At 38.2% G+C, this 21,900-nt stretch overlaps 1 protein-coding gene across 1 annotated transcript in view; it reads left to right on the forward strand.

Moving 5' to 3' along the window:
• Positions 1 to 21,900, forward strand: part of PRTFDC1 (phosphoribosyl transferase domain containing 1) — a 48,474-nt gene that overhangs the window by 19,591 nt on the left and 6,983 nt on the right. Inside the window, exon 6 of the mRNA XM_019470987.1 lies at positions 7,185 to 7,250. Coding sequence (XP_019326532.1) covers positions 7,185 to 7,250 — 66 coding nt within the window. The remainder of the gene's footprint in view (positions 1 to 7,184; positions 7,251 to 21,900) is intronic.

A 21,900-nucleotide genomic window follows, 5' to 3' on the forward strand; every position in this document is an offset into this window, starting at 1 on the left:
CCTTGCTTTTACAGCAGGGAAGAAACATACACGTGTTACCACAGGTCAGCTGATAAGGAGTACCTTGCTGTCAGTAAGTTTGTTGTTTGCCTTTCTCTGTCCAAAGCCAACTTCCTCATTGCAGAACTTTGGCCTTCCTTGGAACTGAGTAGACTAGCCTGAATTTGAAGCACTTCCAAACCTGTGTGATGGAGCTTTTAGTTAAGGAATAACAACAAGGAAGAAAAAGAATAAAAAAATAAGTGAAATCTTCAAGTTAGTTATATTGTAGATCTAACCATAGAGAAGTAAAGTATGTCTTACACTGTAGTAACTAGAGCTCTGATAGATATACTTACACCAGTTTAAAATTTACTATCACAAGTTATCCTGGCAATAGCAACAAGGCAAATCTCAGTGCAGCATAGTCAATGGTGTGGTTACCAAGCAGCTCAGGAAGGCAGTTTTAAAGCTAAGAGATATACAAAACCATCAGTGCTTCAGTGCAAATGTACCTTTACTGTCCCTGCGGGATAGGTGATGGTCTGACAGTGGCTGTATGCATGTTTACTGTATTTGATTTCCAGTTGGTTCAGCATTGTTGGCTTGTTTGCAAGGTATTCAAAGCACCTCCCACAAATGTATCAGTGACCTGGCACTTGATTATTTTGAATGTGGGTGTGCCCCGAAGGTTGCAGTCTACCCTTTGGTATACATTTGATTCTTGGGAAGGGAAGGCATGCTTTCCAGTCTTTACTGGGAAGCGATCCATATCATTCCCACTCATTTGCACAAGTTTCCAGCTTGACAGTACTTACTAGTTGTCCTCTGAATGTTGCTACTTAAGCCTGGATAGTCCTTCTAGTTGCCAGCCCATGTTCTGACCTACACTCTTGAGGTCCTTTTTTCTTAGCTGTTGTTCTTTAGAGAAGAAACCCAAAATTATATCAGTTCAAGTGTATGTTGCTTGTAAATACAGCATCTTATGTATTACCGCTCCACCGATGTTCTTCTTACTTCTGCTGATACACTGAGGATAATTTCATAGCCTATACTTTATATATCAGTTTGACTTTACCTAGTAGTCAAAATAAGTCAACAGATGATGTAGATGCCATACTGACACTTCCCTGACCAACATATTCATATATTGAAGTACTTCTCAGGAGGCAGGCTGCAAAGGCATTAAGTTTCATACTAGGGTGTTAGCATCCAAACTGGAACATCAAAATTTTCATTTTAATTATTATGTTCATGGCTGAGATGGTAGAGCATGGTCATGTAGCAAAAGGTATAATAATTATTGAATAGTATATGATTTCAAAGCAGAAGTCTTTATAATTGAAGATACATCTATCTAAACTCTGCCAACACCTGCAATTAATTTCTTCAATGCTGTTTTTTAAATGCAGAAAGCTTGGTTATATTATGAATCAGTTTGCTGTAGCTAAGTCACACAGAAGTAATAATTTTCTATTTCAAAGTTGTGTGAGAGACATTGCTTCTGTGGTTTCATTTTTGAAAGATATTAACTGGAAAGTAATTTCTTGTCATATCTGCTCTGTTTTCACTGGAGCATTATGTTTTTTCTTAACTGAAAAACATATCTGTAATACTTGTTAATTTGTATGCCAGAGTATACAGTTCTGCTTGGGGTTTCTGTCATTTTCAATTTCTGTTGCAGCAGTGTATTGTAGCCATGTCTCTGAAAACATATATCCATTTCATAAGTCAATTTTGTCCATATGATGTTTCAAAGTCATTTGAAACTTTTCTTTACTGTATGAACTACCAAGAATTTTGTTCAAATCCTCATCATTCATTAATTTGGTAAATGTCTTCTCCTCTTTGGCTTTAATGCCATCCACCTTGTTCCCTCAGTGCCATTCAAAATGTAGCTGTTCAGATCACCTTCAAAGTTACTGTTAGTGTAGCCTACCCAGTTGCTGTCCTTCCTCCAGTATCAAATGCAAGTTATTGTTTTACTGAGGTTCGTTGAGACTCCATTCTTGATGATCATGAACCCCCCCCCATGAAATCCAATTGTTTTCATTATTCAGTGGGTAAATCCTATAGGTAAATTTATATTTCTTCTCTAAGAAGTTTAGAGTGTAGAGCTCTATTAATCATCCAGTGTAATGTTTTTGTAAAAAATCTGCGAAGACTGGTTGCTAATATTTTTTTCGTGACATAAGTTGGAAGAAATATTAGATCGGTTGTATCTTTTGAAATCTCTCCTCAAATATATTTCACCTAGATTAAAATGAAACCTTTGAGTAAACATGCAGGCAAATTATCCTGGAGTGGTACCAAGGAGAATTGTGTTAAATGTTTGTGTGAGACAGAGCCTGAGTGGGTAGTTCAGGATGTTACTAATGGAAAATAGTCCAGATCATTGCTTCTTATGTGCCTGTGGTAAAAGCGGTTGAAAATAATTTCTTTCGGAGTGCTCAGTGAGGTTTTCAGGAAGAAAATACTGATCTCATCTCTTAAGCTGGGATTCATCTCACCTAACTTCAGATTTCTTACAGTTAGATGTCTAGGTGTAAGTTATTTGCTCTAGATTTCCCATATGGTGAAATAGATGATTTACGTGATCAATCTTGTTTTCTCCATTGGTTATGAAGGGAGGCCAGGATGCGTAGATTTAGATGTCTTAACTTTCAGATACCTGAATTAGGAACAGAGTAATCCTGTCTTTAATGAAGACATTTCAAGGTCATGGGTCACCCTGTGAGAACAGAAGCAGCATAGATCACGTGCAGTTAATGACAGCCTTAACGGAAATAAAAAGGTGAGGCCAAAGTGAATGTGGAGACTGAACTGTGCTTTAGTGGACATGTCACACCAAACCTATCGGTGAAGTGGTGCTTGACTCTTGTTTTTCAAACTCTGCCAACTGTGGGTATGTCAGAAACTTTACAGGCAGTAATTCTGTCCTAACCATTTCACTTAGCCATTAGGGAAGGATAAGGGAAGCCTTAGAGATACCCTTTGTTCAACAGCTTAAGGTTCCAAGGGACAACTGAAAGTGGTGGTCTGTCAATCACTTCTTTTTGATCAAAACCTTCCTGGAAAACTCGGTTGTAGGAGATGGGATGACGGTGCAAAGTAAGAGAGCTGTCCTCATGGGAATCCTCAGGTTGGGGGATCTGCTGTATCACCCAAGTGGCAGAAAGCAAAGTAGAACAGGCCTGATGGTCACATCCTTCTTTGTTAAGAGTTTCCCTGATGAATTTTGGGAGAAAGAATTAGTCACATTTTTTTGAAGAAATTCCATATGAACTCTGCAGACTATAGTAACTAGGTGTGTGATAATGACCTGGTGTCCATATTTCATAATTTATAGTTATGCATTTAAACTGTTATGTTAGAGCTACTTTTTTGCCATGATTAAAGAATCTTTCTTTCACTGAGCCCAGTATTAATGTACTCCAGATTCTCTTTCTTTAGAAGAGTAACAGATGTTCACAGTTTGGTGCAATTTTCAGATGAGCAATGCTGTTTATAATAAATTTTCCTGAGACCACCCAACTCATTTCACTTGTAACTTGAACTATGTCCAAGTGTTGATCTCAGGAGATGTAAAAGAGATGTAATAATTCTGTGCCCCACCCAGTTCAAAAGACATGACTTACTATAGATGGAATTTAAACATCTATACTTCCAATCAACATAGAAAGTCAAAGTTTTATCTTGCATGCTGTGAAAAATGGAGGTGGAAATAGCAACATTCTTGCTTTCATTCATCAAGTATTCATAGGATCTGAAGATGTATATTGACAAGGTCTGAATGAAATAAAATTATAAACCAAACATGAACAGGTGAAAAAGCACAACACAGCAAATAAAAACAAAGAAATTGAGATTTATCCTGGAAAATGCAGATTTATTAAACACAGAAAAAAATCAGAAATGCAGTATTAAATATAGCTTGGGATGAGGTGTAGGGATGCGACACAGTGCATCATGTCTTGTTAGAAACAGCTGCAATAAATTTTGTGCTGCGTTAAACCAAAACATAGTGTGATTTTGATATGTCTCTATCCGGGACGTTATATTTAGTGTCAAGCAAAAATTGTGTTGATAGGGTTTAGGGATATTAGAAAGCAAGTGTTGAGGAGCTTTGGGTGACGGAAAGTGAACCTTTAATTCATGTCTCTGCATTTATAAGAAGTCCTAGAGACTCAATCATATCAGTTTTATCAAGGTATGGAACAACTCCCAAAGGAAAAAAGCAGCTCTGAATGACTTGAGACCATGAAAATTAAGCAAACGGTTCTGAATTGACAGTAATTGGTACTGAATGAAACAGATTTTTTTTTTTTCCTGACTTTTATTGTACTTTATACTTAACATTTTGTGCAGTGTTATTTTGAGATTATAAACGGAGAACTCACAAAAAAGCATTGAAGGGTTCCTATGGCAACCATAGTGTGCACATTATCTATATGAACATTACGATTACAGTAATGTGACATCGTGGTATTGAGTCTTGCTGTTTGGCAGGTATGTGTTTTACAATATGAGTTAATTGATTAATGTAGAGATAGTTATAAATGGCATTAAAATCAATGATCTGAAATTTTTTTTGCAAGAGAATTGCTCTACTGCGTGATGCAATTAATTTCATTAAATTTCTTGAAAGCACCTTGGCTGGAGGGTTCTGAGCTGCATTTTTCTATATGGTTCTTAGGCACAGTGAATACTCAGCCCTGTCCTCTGACAGCAATCGTTCTCCAGTCAGCACACGAGGATTTTCATAATTGTGTGCAGTTGTGTCACAACAGCCAATGTACAAATATGCAGATTGACGGGATGCTGTGATCCCCCGGCTCTCAATGGCCTTTGTGTTTGCTTAACTGCTTGCCAGCAATGAAGATGCTATTTCAGCATCTTCCTTTCAGCTGGAGCCAGAAGTACCAAATGCAAAGGAAACAGTGCTGCTGTGAAGACTGCTGAAAGAGGGGTTTTTTTAGTTAAAAGTAAATAAATTCATTAATCATTGCACCTCACTGTTATCTTTTTTTTCCCTCTCTTTTTCAACTAGCAACTAAGGGCAAACTGCCTCTTCAGTAATTCTTGTGTGTTGGTTGTTAATGAAATTCCAGACTTTCTCATTTGGAAATGAAAAAATATTTTGTCACTGCCTTGGTTACGCATGCCATGGTAGATATTAGAAACTATCTGCTTTTTATAGTCTTATAATAGTCTTGACCTGAATATGTCCCTGACTTTTGAAGAGTGACCTGTCTTGCTCCACAACAAAAGGCTTACGCTTTTAAGCCTGAACTTAAAATCTTCTCTATCTCCACTTTTTCTTTAGTTTTAAAATAATCTTCTGAGGAAATAAGTTGCTTGGTTTGTTTTGTTTTTTTCTTTCTGTTTTCCTTTACAAAAATAAGAGAAATGTTGAAACTTATATTAGAAAACATATGGGATGTAACCTTCATTACTGCTCTAGCTCTGTTTCCCAGGAAACGAATAAGAGCAGCATGAAAAGGATCTAAAGCTCCTAGATTTGGTGCAGAAAAAGTGAAGGCAGGTCTAAAAACTGTCTTTTAAGGCAATGACTGCTAAGGACCTCTTAAAAAGCTGTGGTGTGAGAGTTTTTGGGGGAGTGGACTCTGAGTAAAAGGGGAGCATTTTGATGGGTCTGCAGGATGCAAACCTGGAGAAATTGTCATCTGGGCAATTCTGCAACCTTTACTTACAGTTACTCAGGAAGGCTGTATTAATTTAGACAATGCATTCCCATGGGGACCACGAATAGTTCCTGGGGTTGTCAGATTGCTTGTGATCAAGTGGCTGCAAAGGTGCCTTGGATGTCCCTGGACTTCTGCCACCTGGGCTGTGAGCGTGGGCAGATGCAGTTTCCATCTGCACAGGCATGCAGCTGTAACTGTGCCGCATGGCAGGCGCATGCGTGCTACCTCTGCTGGTGCTGCTTTTTGAGGGGAAGAAGAAGAGCTATAAACCCCTTAGCCCAGTGTATCCTCACCTCCCTTATAAATCCTGCTGTTCCATTATTTATTCATGGAAAAACATTTGACTTCAGAGCACTGGATTTATGAAATAAAAGCAAAGTATTGCATTTTTGTCAGTTGTTTGTAATGATAAAGCTTCCTGATGTTACTAGTAAACTACAGTGTCACGTTGTGGTACTGCACCTATTATTAAAATTGGAATAACGCTGTCTTCCTATGGGTAGGGAAATGAGATTAGCACATATGCACCAATTTGGCAAAAACCCCACATTAACTATACTTAGTTTTGCTCTTGCTTTCTCTGGGAAGTTCATATAGCCTGGCCATGACTGTATAGTTTTTAATTTGCTACCTTCTTTTGTCTTCCCTTAAAAGTAGGGCTTCCGTATATCTCCCTTATGTGATCTTAACTTTGCGTGCTGCTGATAATGAATTTCAACTAGAGCTGGTTGAGAATTTTCCATCAGAACGAATTTCAGCTAGAAATGTCTGTAAAACAAATTTATCAAAAAAAGTTTTACTGATTTTTTTGAAAAAATACCTTCTCTAATAGGAAAATCAAAGCATACTATTCTGTTGTGTTTAGTTTGACCGGATTGGCAGTATTTTATTTTACGAAATTGACCTCAGGATTTTATCTTTGAGTTAGTTGAAAAAGCAAAACCAAAACTCTTTAAACGGTATGGCACACTGGAACTATTCTTGATAACAAGTGATAATTTTTGCAAAACTTTTTTCCTCCGAAAAAAATACTGAGTGAATTTCTTCAAAAATAGCTGAGTTGTCTGTGTGAATGACAGATGTAAGCACATTTTGCCTGTGTTTCTAAAGACTGTTCTGAAAAAAGAATGTGATTACAGGTGTTTGGTCAAGTGTTGAGATGCTCCTGTCCTCCTGTTGTGAAAGGGATGAATACGTTACTCAACACTTGTCATATTAAGAAATAGCAAGCAAGGGAACATTATTTATTTAAAAAAGAAAGATGCAACTTATTCTAGTTCAGTAGAGCCTGGAGCTTGATGTTAGCTTAAATATAACCAGGAGATGATAGAAGCCACAGGAACAAGTGAGAATGTGGTTTTGTCATACACCAGTGCTAACAAGCATTAGAAAATATTGATAACCAAGACTGTGAAAGATGCAAAAAAAGTTAACATATTTATACTTTTATTTTATACAGTTATATCCAACTTCAGAGTTTTGTCTTTCTTCTTTCAGAATGATCAGTCTATGCAAGATATGCAGATAATGGGAGGAGATGATCTTTCAAAGCTGACTGGGAAGGTTTGTTAATTTTAAATTTAAGAAAGAAAATACATCCACTAGAAACACTTGAGAAAAGCTGTGTAATTTTGCACATGGTCTGTCAGATACTAATACTGGAATCGAAGAAATTTATTAATCTCTATTAAATTGCTGTAATGCCATTGCTTTCAGATTGCAGATGCCCCAAAAGGTCAGAATGTAGCCCCTCCATCCTAGTGTAGGGATTTCCCAGCAGTTATACACGTACCATCAGTGAGATTGTGGGCAAAATTTGTGCTGGAATGCTTCCCCTGAGCTTGTTTATGTCTTGGAGCCTTGTTTTTTCTGCCTTCGATGGGTGCATGCAAGCAAACTGCACATTGAGTATCCCTGTTGAGTTCAGCATAGAGGACTTTAATACAATTTTGCCTGCTGCACAAAGTTCGGTTGTGGAACCTGTCACTCAGATAATCAAATGGGATTTTTTTTATTTCAACATCAGGCTGGCTGTATGACTGAATTTGCTTTGCACTATGCTTGAACATTGTGGTAATGAAAGAGAGTGGTTTGAGTCAGTGAAGAGGCTATTTTAATCCAACCATGGTAATACAAAGCAGTACTTTGAAGAGGAAGGAAGGCTGATTTCATTAGGCAAATGGTCTATGTGGAAAATGGTCAGAAATGGATTCTTTACTTATGCATTAAGGCAACATAATACTTATCTTGTTATTTGTACTGTACATGCAGTTACTCTTTTATTAGCTGGCACTAAATTATATCAGTTTCTTCAAAGCACTCAAATGTAGCACTAGCAAACTCATTTGTTTTGTTGTACTATAGCACACAAGAAAAAGAAGAGAAAAACTTAACTTTAAATATTTCATTAATATTAAATAGGTTTTGATGCAACTAGAACTTAAATGAAAAAAATGCTGTTAGAATATTTTAGTGATATGTATGTCCTCGATTTGCACTTCTAAACACTCCTGCAGGGTGTTTGTTTCCAAATTATCACTAAAGCGTTAATCATGTTCTTGGGAAATATTAATTCATTTGCTACTAATATTCAAACACTGGAGCTACCTGTTTTTCTATGATGATTTTGCATATGTTTCTCTACCTCACAGGCAGAGCTGACAGTGCACCTATTAGCCTTACCCAACATTTCTCTTTCCCAGATTGTCCAAACGCTTTCTAAGCTTCTAGGCCCAGCTTCCCTTCCTCATCTTCCAATCCCACATTTTCTTGATGAATGGTTTCAGTTATTAATATCTTTTCCAGGCATAATCTTTCTAATATTATTTGAATTCACTGGGGCAAAACATTATTTTCTTTCACAGGACCTTTGTGTTTTTCTGTGTGTCCACATGTGTATGAGAGAGAAGGAAGATTTCACTTCAAGTAGTTCTGCTCTTTCCAAAAATGAAGTAAATAATTGTTTTCTTATACTGAAAATCCTGGTGACCTTTTTCTCATTGGCACAGCCCTCCTGTTCCCACGTATGGAACAGGACATAAAATTTGGCTGTTGGGAGGCTAGGAGATACTTAGGGAGAAGACTGAACAGCAATATAGTTTAAGATTGCTGGGTAAGGAGGCTGGAATCTTGGGTAGGCGTGAAGGGGCTGGTTTGGGAACGAAGGCGGTTGCTGATCAGGAAGGGATCCCAGTGCTGGAAGCTGGGTGTGGAGGGGCTGAAGCCGAGCAGGAAGGGAGGGCTGGGACTGCCAGGGGAGCAGACTTGCTGAAAGGGCACATTTGGCGGTTGTTTGTATGTGTGGTTGTCTGTGACACAGCTGATGTATGAATAATTAAATAGCATTTTCACTATAACACGTGGGAATGGGGTTTCCTTAAGACTTATTTTACTGTTTGAAAAGCTGGCACGCAAAGCTTGAGCTCAAATGTTCATACTTACACGTCTAAAGTTGGATATATGAAGGAGTGGCCTTATGTCCGTGGATGCCAACTCCTCCATCTGTTGTTGACTTAAGCAATTAGTGCAAGTATTCAGCACATTTTACTAATCAGCCATTTGCAGACTGATTCAGAGCCTCCTACAGTCAATGTAAAGCTTTCCTTGAAGTGTTTTTTAGTACCTTAATTTAGCTGGTGGCTTTTAAAACTGCTGGCTTTAGTAACCATTCTAAGTCACTGACTGAATTAGTGGAAGACTTACTGATAGAATTCAACTTCCCTGCTTTTAAGCGAGCTGGGTGCTTCTGCCTGCTTGGAGTACTTATTAAGAAAAGATTGTAAATATGCCAGGTTAAGAAGTCCCATTAACTTAGTGATCATGGAAGGTGTTTTCAAAAGTGCCAGCATGAGTTCGGAATGTACGTTCCATTAAGTTTCTGTAAAGTTCAAAAGCATCAATAACGTAAACAATTTTGAAACCTGCAGACAAAAGATTCTGGGAGTTTGATCTTAAAGTGCTCTTCATTAAGCAATAATACCTGGAACCTCAGCTAGCCTATAATCTTAGTGAACAACTAAATAATTTCCATGTATTACTTATTATTGCAAAAAATAGATTACTGAGTATATTCATGAACATGCTGTTCTATAACAATGTTTTTTTCTGAGAAAGCTTAAAGAAAGCAAAAACTTTTAAAAGCTAATTACAAAGAGGCTGTTAAGGATAATAGCTCTTCAGAAGGAAGAATGTCTCCTCTGTACTTCTCTACAATATGCTTTTGTTTATAAAAATACTATAAGCCTGGGAAAAATGTATGACCCAAACCATGAAAAAGAGAAATATTCTGAGAGAGGAGAGTTAGCATACAGACCCAAACTATTACCTGAAGAAAATAATCCACAATTTGAAATTCTTCTGTGAAGAAGGTCACAGAGGCAAGAATGAAGATTTCCATGGCATGAATCATTAATAAAGGTACTTGAAGAATGAGTCCTGATATAGCTTAAGACTCTAATGCTTTGTAACTATTCATTTCTATGCAGAAAAAATATAATTTCAAAATCTCTTCTTTAATGGTGGAAGTGGTGAACGTAAGATTTCTCAGTAGCTGATTTCATAGTTAAGTAGCTGCTCAGTTTTCAATTACATTAAAGCTGAAATGCTCGTTTGGGTAAAAATTGTCATTAATGTTTGTAGAGAGGAAGAAATTTTGAAAACAGGGAGATAATGAATAACTGTCCAGAAAAGTAGAGGCACTGTTTCAAAGCAAGATGGCTATGAAAATTTATGTAGAAAAGGTGAAAGAACAAATAATATAACCCTGTTTAGTATTAATACTGTAATCATACTGTATAATACTGTAAAAATTCATAACATATTTTAAAGTATTGTGGCATTTAAACAAAGTAAATTTTAAAACATCTAGAAACTTCAGTAGATTCAGCTGTACCAGAGTTGTGAGTTGTCACTGCCATTTACCTCTTATACTTGTATGTGTGTATATTTTGTCCCAAGAGCTTTGGAGCTGGTTACGTAGTCCAAAGTCTCTAGTGAAGGAATGATTCTGTGTATCACTCCATATGTAATATGTCCTGTAACCTTTAAAAAAACTCCTATACCACTTTGACTTGTCTCCTTGCAAATGAGACAAATTAGACAAAATCATGAACTTAGAGTTTATATCATTTTGCAATTAAATACTTATTATAGTTGTGTAATGTATTTGATGTCAAAATTAGATCCATATATTTTTGTCTTTATTACTATTTCTACATAACATAGAATGTGAACAAATTAATCATGCTTATTTGTTAGGTTAATAAGAACTTCTAATTAAAACAAAGTAGTTATGTAGCTAGTATGATACAATTATGCAGCCAGTGAATTTCTGATACGCCATCTGTCTGTAATATGGATCAATGCTTATGTTCTTTATGAAGGACTATTTCCTTTGTTTGTATTAAGTACATCTTGTTGACAGCCAGTGGTTTTGGCATTTTCGGAGCAGTGTAGAAGGTAATAAATAGCGATCAAGAAAAAAAGAAGGTGAATGTCTTCTTACATTCTTACATTCTCTCTGCACTTCATTGTCAGTTTGAGCACTCCATCACTACTCTGATGCTCTCCTAAAATGACTGATCAGCTCCTATCAAAAAGAGGTTTCACTCAGAGGAAGATATCCACCATGCAGCATTCCTCACTTCCTTCTGGCAGGATTTGTGCTATAAAATCTCTAAACTTCCTTTATATGTCTCACCTAAATCAGTTTATCCACTGTCTACCATTTTCTTGCCCCACTTGTCCTATGGGAAGATGTTCCAGGAACATAATGCAATCTCACTTTCTTTTCTTATGCCTCTCATTTCTTCTCTTATTTTACTGAACCATTTTCTCTGCATGTCATAGTTTCTAACAACAGTTCTGAGAGCTGATTCTCTAGCATTCTCCTAAATATATTAGCATTTCAGTATTTAATAAACCATACATGTGGCAGCTGTGTAACACAAAGTTTTATTCTCTAGATTTAAGATACATATTATCCTTTCCTTCACCATTCCAAGTTTGTTTCTCCGAATTCTGTTAGTTCTATACGTATTTTTTTTTTCTCCTTCAGTATTCACTGCCTCGACTAATGTTGTGCTTTCTCTCCCTGTATGCATTCCTTTCTGGAATAATGCCCATAAATTTGCAGAAAAAATACTGGCATTCTCTTTAGAACATTATGTACATGAGAGACTATTTATATGACAGTAAAGGTATACAAAATCCACTCTACACTTCTGCAATAGTCATGTCCTCCCTTATCTCTACGTCTTACTGTATTCCTATCAGATGTACAGCCTTGCCTCTTTCATCTTTTTGAAGGTTGATTTTGTGTCTTGAAGCTTTCCACATCTTCAGTACCTCTACTTAACTGCCATCTTTAGTCACGTCTGTTCTGCGTTTTTTCTTAATTAGGTTTTAGACTGTCTACTCTTCTGACAGTTGCTATCCTTAACTGCTTTTTCCGCAGCAAAAGACACTATTTTTTTTCCTCCCCAAAGTCAATCAATCACCTTTCTTTGCACTTCCTTCTTAGGTAATCTGTTCTACTGTTCATCATTGTTTTCTTTTTTGTTGTTGTTCTGGAGGAAGGAAAGTACAAAGAAAACTTCCCAGCCTTCCTATCCCATTTTTCACATGGGCTCTGCTCACCCACTGTCTACCTGCTTCTACATGTTCATAATTCTGTTGATTTCGCCTGTGTCCAGAAAACCTCTTCCAATTCCAGATGATCAGAAAATGATACTTTTTCCTTTAAGTAAGAGAATGGAGACAGTGATCCATTCCTGCATTACCTTTAGATTGATTATGGTAATTTGCACTACTAGTTATGCACAACAGAAGCATGCTGTAAAGATGGCTGCAAGCAGAACACGTGTGTACAAGCATTCAACACAGTGCTCTCTAAGAACAAAACATCAGTGAGAGCATATCATCGTGCCCTCCATTATGTCCCCCACTCTGTTAACTCTTGGAGATACTGAACTAGCTTTACAGACTTTAAGTAGCTGGAGTCTGTATACATAGACTCGTAACATAGTAACCGAGTTGCTCCCATCAGCAGCTGATACTGACCAAATTGAGTGTCTAAAAAAATAACGTTTTTGAGATATGATATTTGTCCTTTCAGGAATGCCATAAGATGTGGATCAGCCCAGCAGAAAAGATTAAAATCAGACATTCATGATCTTTTCTAGAACCCTGTAGAAAGCTCCTACTTAGATGTCCAATTTCTCAGAAGTCTTTCATATTATTTTCTAACGTCTTGATGAAGCGTTAGTGTGTGTGGATTTCATTCCTGTGCATTCCGTAAAATGATTTCACTTCTAACAGCAGTCCTTGTAGCTTCCTTTGGACCTCTTCACTGAAACTCGATGCATTATTGTTTAACCTTTGTTTGCTGATGATTCTTCAGCCCGATGGCACTGCTTCTTCAAGCCTAAGTCAGTTGTCATAAAATGTCTTGTTTAACCAGTAGTACCTGAGGTTCCCCAAATACAGTGCTAAGAAAGCACGTACTGCAGGTGTGGTGAGTAAACTGATAATCCGTTAACAATTCAGTTTGAAGAATCACATTATCAGTTCACGTATTTCTGATGATATGGAGTACACATGAAAAGAAGGTGTCTTTAGAAATAATCTAACTGAAAATGCAGACTTCTGAATGGACATCGAACTAAAGGGAATGAAAATACACTATTTTGTAGCCTTCCACCTCCCCCTCCAAAAAAAGAAATAGAGATAGGTAAAAAGGGGCTGTATCTTTTTTTTTAGTCTTTTGTATTTTTTATGAATATGCCTTCATCTGTGGAACTGGTTGTATAAAAGAACTCACCTTTTCCAGCAACTGTGTATTCATGCATACTTTACAGGCTGGTATAACTAACAATATGTTACATGTATTCTCAGATAGTTTAAGAACAGTTCTGTCCAAGAAGGAGAGAGGAAGGAACTCAGGACACCAGTGGGGACTTGAAGATAAGAGTATTTCCATCATTCCCAATTTCCATGTATTTTCTCCACTTGTAAGACCACCATTACCACCGTACTGAATAGGATGAAAGGTTTGTCTAGACTTGTATCATGTCTTCAGCAGCAGACAACTGGAATTTTATTAGGGAAGGGATATGTGAAACACAGCAAGAACAGAGACGTCCAAAATCCAAGCTACATCTGGGCCATCATTTTGAATACATCCAGTGCTAGAACTGTTATCCATGTCTGTGTCATCTCTTTGTAACTCCAGTTATGCCTCTAGTCCCACAAGATCCTATAGCAGGGAGTTTCATATTTAAGTAGCATGTGAAAAAGTTCTTCTTTCTTTTAAGCTTGCTACCTGCTTACCTTCAATAAGCTTTACAAGGCTTAGGTAAATCTGCCTTTTTTAATTGCTTCCTTAAAAATTTCTGCAAATCTTGCCACATTAAGATTCATTTTCTTTTTCTTTTTTTTCTCAGTACAGTTATTTGGCCTTATCACAAACAGGGCTTTGTTTAGAGATTCGTACATTTTAAGGTCCAAAAGCACCATTATATTCTTGTCTGAACTTCTGGGTAATTAGACTGAAGGGTCCCAAATGATAATTTCTTCACTGTGCCTACAGTTTCTGTTTTGAGCTACCAACTATTTTGATTTAAGGACTTGATGGAGAAGCCTCCATACTTCAGAGATGTTTTACCAACAGTCAACTGTCATCACTGCTAAAATGGTGAACCTGATTTTCTCTTCTGAATTTGGATAGCTTTTTGCCTTTCGCTGTTGCCTTTTTTAATACCTTTGCCTACTAGATTGAGCAGCTTGCCATTATCAAATTTATATTGCCGTATGGTTGCATATTTCCCTATCATCCAGTCATTATTTAAGGTTCTTTTAGATAAACTAATACATTGGGAGCCTTCTGTAAAGGACTGGCATACTGTAGGATGTAAATGAGACAAGGTTTGAAGGCAGAATTAATAACAGGAAATTAATACTAGGCAATTGATATAGTTGGAAAAAACAAAATTTCAAGCACGCAGATCCTTCTGTTGGTCTGAACAGAATCAGCAAACTTCACGCTAAGTACAGATTGGGAGAAACTCTTAATTTTAACCTAATGTGGTAATCAGACAGTTTGGGAGAAAAAAGTGATTGCCCTACATGATCACCTGCCCTATGACCAAAGGGGCAGATAAAAATGTTAAGAATTCCTCTGAGCTAAAATAAGAGAGCAAATTACCAGCTGTGGAACACTGATAAATGAGTTGGAGGTCAGCTGCAGTGGAAGACTGTAATGTGCCGTAAAGCCAGTATTTTATCGAGTCCATGATTTCTAGTGCATACAGCAGTTCTGAATTTTTGTTCCCAGGCTCAGCTATTGAAGGTATTTTGTGGTCTCTTTGAGGTTGTGGGCTGAAAGGTCAAAGTTCTTTTCTGAAAAATGTTCTCCCACTGGGAACTGGGCTGTTAATTAAATAAAAGCTATTACTTCCTGCTACAAACTTTACTTCACTGTAAGGTGTTTTTTCCAGGTCTCAAATAATTCTTCTTTTCTCAGTCTTAAGTTCTTTCTGGTTTTTTTTTTAACAGCTTTTTTTTTAAATGTGTGTGCATGTTATTGTACTGATTTTACGCTGAAACATTTAAGGAGAAAATACCCTCTTTGTGTACCTACCTGATTTTCTTGCTACACATGCAAGGGCTGTGTTTGTCCTCTTAGCTGTAGTATTGCATTAAGTATGGTTGTTTATTTGATTACTTAAGTAGAGTTTCTGCTCTCCAGGAAATACTCCCCCTTTCTAAATTTGCAACTTAGCATTTTACCTTGTTAAAATTTCACATTTTTTGTGAATTCAAAGACAGCCTTTCCCTCAAACTCTTATTCAGTGCTAATTTCAAAGCACTGCTATTTTATAGCAACTTTTCCTTTTAAATCAGTCTTCTAAATGGAACATAAAATCAAAATCTAGAAAAAATTGTTATTCTTTTCCAGGAAAGTGAAAAATAGCACTTACTACTGTCAGGCAGGAGGCATGCATGATCTCATTACTCTGTTTGGTCTTGTTAGCTGACATTTGTTCCATTTATTACTGACCTGTGAGAAGGTAAACAATAGAAAAGTATTGACTCAATGCCGGAGTATTTTTCAGCTTATTACAAGTCAGGATTTTTCTTACATGTATTATAATAACAACCTACTTTCTTACCATGTATAAGCTCATGTGGCTTTGAAAAGCAGTAAACTACACATTTTCGATTTTTGCAGGTTTCCCATCCACTATTAAAAATTTTAAAATTCACAGATACATTGAAATTTATTATAAAAGTGAAAATGTGTCTCTTTAACATGAGAGACAAATTCACATGGAATGCAGGGATTAGAAATTATTTCTTCTTCATTTTACATAGTTATAATATTGTCAAAAACCTCCTGTTTTTTCCAGATGTCCCAAGACATGCTGCTATGAGCCATTTCTACTACTGTCAAAAAAGGATATGAGAGCACAAATTTTATTTTTGTGTAGATCCAGTTAAAAACACAAATACTACTCAGGCCAAATGCAAATGTCCAGGTGCAGAGTCACAAGTTGTGTGCACCCTGATCACTCAAAACTGGAGAATTTTAAACTTCACAGCACCCCTTTGCATTTAAAAACACAGTTAGGGAGCCATTTCTACTACTGTCAAAAAAGGATATGAGAGCACAAATTTTATTTTTGTGTAGATCCAGTTCACACCACAAATATTATTTCTGCTCAGTGCAAATGTCCATGTGCAGAGTCACAAGTTGTGTGCACCCTGATCACTCAAAACTGGAGAATTTTAAACTTCACAGCACCCCTTTGCATTTAAAAACACAGTTAGAGTACAATTTTAGGGTCAGTGCTCTTTAATGTTTTTATAAATTATCTGGATGCAGGAATCAAATGTACATTAAGTAAGTTTGCCGATGACACTAAACCAGGAGGAGCTGTGGACTCCCTCGAGGGTAGAGAGGCCTTACAGAGAGATCTGGATAGGCTAGAGAGCTGGGCAATCACCAACCGTATGAAATTTAACAAGAGCAAGTGCTGGATTCTCCACCTGGGACAGGGTAATCCTGGCTATACATACAAATTGGGGGATGAGAGGCTGGAGAGCAGCCCCGTGGAAAGACATCTGGGGGTTTGGGTTGATGGCAAGTTGAATATGAGTCAACAGTGTGGCCTGGCAGCCAAAAGGGCCAACCGTGTCCTGGGGTGCATCAAGCACAGCATATAGAAACATGATGCACTAAAAGTCTTGCAGTAGAATGATCCAGTAGGGCAGATTTGATTAATAGTTTCCCATGTAGTTCTTGCTTTCATCATAAAGAAAACTTTACACATCATTTGAAAAGCATGTGATACAAAGGTTTTGTGAGACAGTTAAGTTTTCCACAATGTAAAAGGAAGAGTAATAGTGGGTTATATACGGTCCTCTCTCTGGTGACCAGCGATAGGACACGAGGAAACGGAATGAAGCTGCATCAGATTGGACATTAGGAAAAGGTTCTTCACTGAGAGGGTGGTCGGTCACTGGAACAGGGTCCCCAGGGGAGTGGTCAGGGCCCCAAGCCTGTCAGAGTTCAAGGAGCATCTGGACAACGCTCTTAGTCACATGGTTTAGTTTTAGGTAGACCTGCGAGGAGCAGGGAGTTGGACTTGATGATCCTTATGGGTCCCTTCCAACTTGAGATATTCTATGATTCTATATTGCACCAGCCTACTTCCTGCCAGCTACCTGGTAGAAACAGCTGTAAACACAGGATGAATCACAGTCATCCAGATCTATCGGCTCCCAACCATTCCTCTGATCCATCAGCAATGAAAGCTGCTGATTCTCATGCAACGACTCAGTAGAAAGGTGTTTCAATCTCTGAGAGTTGAGCCACTGCCCCTTCTTTATTTGGACTATATAAGAAATCTTTCCAGGACATATTTTAAAAAACTGACTGTTCTCTGTGTCTCACTGTAAGACACATTAGCACCATTATTAGATTTCTGGATGTACTTCACAGATTGTATTGGTGAAGATGGCTCTACTCAGAAATTAAGCCATCTTCAGTCTAGCCAACATGTCAGTAAATATTCCTATTTCCTGTTCTCCAAGCTCCAAAAATAGACAGAAAATATCAAATGCATGCCAGAAGGCCGGATTATGTTTCTTTTCATGTGGTTTCCTCCTCTGCCATTGCCTCAGATATATCTGAAAGGACAAAACAGTCTTGATCTATGTGGTACAGGAGCTTCAAACACATACACTTGAAAAAAGATCTTTTCTTCAGCATCCTTTCACTTCCTATCGTTTGTCCAGCTACCAGTTACTGCTGTAGCACCACAAGCTGATGAGTTTCACGAGTCTCCTGCCCACCAGATCACAGGTGGATTTCATGGTGAGGCTGAATAAGGTCTTTCATGTAACTGTGACCTTTCACAAGATATGCTGGATGCAGCCAGCTGTGCGTTTAGGATGATGGTGACATTACTGATAATGTACCAATTTGTTGTATCCACTGCATTCTTCTTTTATCTTCTATCCATCTGCTCAAGGATAAGCTAATCTATTTCAACCAGTTTTAGTTACACATCACCACTATCTAGTCTTGGATACTGTATATCAAAACATTTCTTGGCAGTTTGTTCTTCTACTACTCTGCTTTGCCATCCCTTTTGGGGAACCCTTCTATCAGTAGCCTGCTTCAACAGGAGAAAGGTAGGGGATAGGCAGCAATACAGTCAGTTTCCCAGCATATCATGTCGTTTTGTAGGAGACGGTTTCTGGTACCAGAGGATGGCAAACCATTTTGAATGCCTTCAGTCATAAGCAAAAGTTAAGTATGATGACTTTAGTCACAGTAAGCCTGCCTAATCAAAACAGGGATTAATGTGTCATTTTCAACGATCAGGATGCCTGCTTGTTTATATATACAAAAAGTTTTCGTATCTAAATATTTTATAGTGGCTTTTCAACTACAAAGTCCTTACGTACAGGATTTCTCCATAGCACAGAAAATCCTCATCAATGTGTTGGAAATAACGAGAATGTGCGTAATACAAAACAGAATCTGTGTTTCCTGACCTAGACAGCTGCCTGATTAAAGAGACTTTCAAAGGACCAAATCTCCCAATGCATATCATTTACAACTGTTGGACTCCTTGACCCTGAGGAGAAGAGGCAAGAATAACAGAATGCTGGTCAGACAATTTCAGGGTCCACCGATATCTTCCTTCTCAAGTTAGTCAATAAATATGAGATCTTACACTTCAGCTGAAGTCATGCAGAGGTGACTATCACTCCTGTGGCCAGACAAACCCTTCAGGCATGTCTGGACCCACGTTAATCTTCTTTCCTTCATATGAGTCATTTGTGATACGGAAATGTAGGCAAGATTAAATTTCTATTAGACGGATATATAACTGGTTGGAAAGCTGTTCTCAAGAAACAGTTAATTATGCTTCACTGTCAGACTGGATGCATTAAAGCACGTTCTCCAGGGACTATGCAATACTTAATTCATGATTTAAAAGATGGAACTAGCATTTAATGCTAATGATACTACCTGGGAAAATACTACAAGATAGTATTATGATCTTAAGAAATTATTTAAAGAATTTGGTTCAAAGAATGACATGTAATGACAATAAAGATGAATACTAACTTCTGTGTTTATATAGAAGTAATCTTTTGCATAAATGCAACTGAGGAAGGACTGACTAAGCAACAGTTCTGAACTGGAGATGATAGGTGGATCACAAGTTGCACAGGAGACAACAACGTACCTTTATAAAAGATGTAACTGTTGTACTGGAATACATAGAAAGGAGGATTATTTGTAAAGCATACGAAGTGGTTCTTTTATTCTTCCCAACACTGGAAAAGGCTTCTCTCTGTTTTGGGGCATCACAACTGGAGAAGGATTCTGACCAACCGGGCAGGTTCCAGAGGAGAACAAAAGAATGATCAGAAAGCTAGAAAATGTAACTTGTGAGAAAATGTTGAATAAATAGGGGTTGTTTAATCTGAAGAAGAGGAAACTGCGGAAATACATCTGTCTTCAAATATAGAAGTTAAAAAGAGAGGAAAATAAAGCTTTTTCTGTCTCCACTGCAAAACAAGTTCAGGTCAAATAGCAACAGAAGTTTTCTAACTGTATTTTTGCTCTTAGATAATGAGGCACTGAGACACATTGCCTGGGGAAGTTCTGAAGTCCTCATCATGTTCAAGAACAGGTAAATCAGATATCTAGGAGGGATAGTTTTAAATTGAGTCTTCGGGCCAACAGAATGGTCTTGATGACCTTTCATGGTCTCCTCAGCCCCATTTTCTATTAATATCTATGATTAGTATATAGCATATAGTATATATATAATAATGAGACACATGGGGAAGTTCTGAAGTCCTCTCCTCAGCTCTATTAATATCTATGATTAGTATATAGCATATAGTATATATATTATACTTTATACTATACTATATATTATATAGTATACAGTATCTATAATTACAAGTTAATTAGTAAGGTCTGCTCCTCCCTATTGGTTTAATCCTTATTCCATGGCCAGGGAGGCTGCTGTCCCCTCATTCTGTCTAATTTTATGATTTCCACTTGCGAGTAAGCAAGAGAATCCCTATTGCCGCTCATGATAGGATAGCTGAAGCAGCTGTGGTAGCAAAGAAACATACTTGTCTATCAACAAAATGTCCCAGGACTATGCTTTTCTCTCAATCTGTCACGGCCCTGTGTGCACCAATATGCCTTACTGGCCATGACATGTCACCTGGGGCCCCTACCCACACCTGTGGGCACAGGAGCCTCAGTTCAGGTCAACCCCAGGCTTTTAGGCCATGCCTGAGCTATGCTGTATGCATGCTCGGTACAGCCGTGCCTCTGTGTTACTACAGATCCAGACCCTAACTCAGAGACTGACTTCCCAGTTTAACCTCTGACCTGTCTCATCACTGCGGACCTGCCTGGAGATCAGTGGGCTGTGTTTGATCATGGTTACTCTCACTGGACCTGATCCCAACCTGTGGATTGACAACCCAGCTTGACCTCAGATCTGCCTCGTCACCATGAACTCACCTGATGATATGCACTCCTGGTTGAACAAGTCTCAGGTCTGCCTGCTCGCCTCGCTGGGGCACTGTGGGGCTGAGCCCTGGCTGGCGAGGCCCCTGCACTGCCAGCTGTGTTATTGCACTCGGCTCATGGCTACCCTTCACTCAGGGAGCAACCAGCCTTTGCTGCACCCTTGACACAGTCTGCTAATGCAGGACTTTGCAGCCCTCTGCCATGTCAGTTTTGGTATGTCCCATCCCATGCCATAGCTGCTGGATAGGTCTTGTCTCTAGAAGATCTGTGCTTTTGCTTTGGGAGAAACGTTCTTGTCAACAGTATGAAGAGCAGCAAGAGATGCACAAAACTGGCAGAATGTGTCAGGATGTCAGGCTGGTGTCAGGTCAGCCTCTCTTACCAGGTGCCACTCACAGTTATCCTGGGCTGTTTGCTGGTACCAAAGGAGTTCATTTCCGTCTTTAGCTCTGGTGAGGTTCTTTCCTTGTCACCTCTTCTGCTCTCTCCCTGTATCATATATATATGTGTGTGTGTGCGTGTGTGTATACACACACGTAAATATTTACGTATATTGCGAGTTCCCTGGGGGATGGTTAAACCATTACTCCTGCACATAATCTTCAGGTGTCCACTGACTGAATCAAGTGATTTGCTTATGCCTCAGACCCAGGTGTCCTGGGCTAGCCTTTGGAAGTGTTTTTCCTAGTTATGACTGCATCCAGGAAGCCAGATGAGAGCCAAACCCTTTTTGGATCCAAATGGCTTCCTTCAAGAAAATGTGTCCCTGCACACCTGTCATAAGCTTCTCCTGAACACGGTTTTGGTTTCTTCATCTTATCTAGAGGACTGACATACTTCCATTCTTTCTTGAAGGAAGAAATTTCTAGAGGCAGGGCGTCTTTGGACTTTTGTTGTTAAGAGGCCTTTGACTTTTCACCTCCACAGGACTAGGTCTTTCAAATCCAGAGTTGGTTGTGTCAGCAGCTGAGAGGTTGAAAGTCAGGAGTGCCAAGCAGGATAACCACCAGTGAAACCTGTTATGAAAACACCAAAAAGGAGACACCCTGCAAGATTAATACACATTCCACTGGAGCTCAGTCTAAATTAGTGGCTTTCTTGAGTGATATCTCCATTGCTGACATCTGCTGAACTACT

The sequence above is a fragment of the Aptenodytes forsteri genome, unplaced genomic scaffold, assembly GCF_000699145.1.
Source record: "Aptenodytes forsteri isolate BGI_AS27 unplaced genomic scaffold, ASM69914v1 Scaffold336, whole genome shotgun sequence".
Taxonomy (NCBI): domain Eukaryota; kingdom Metazoa; phylum Chordata; class Aves; order Sphenisciformes; family Spheniscidae; genus Aptenodytes; species Aptenodytes forsteri.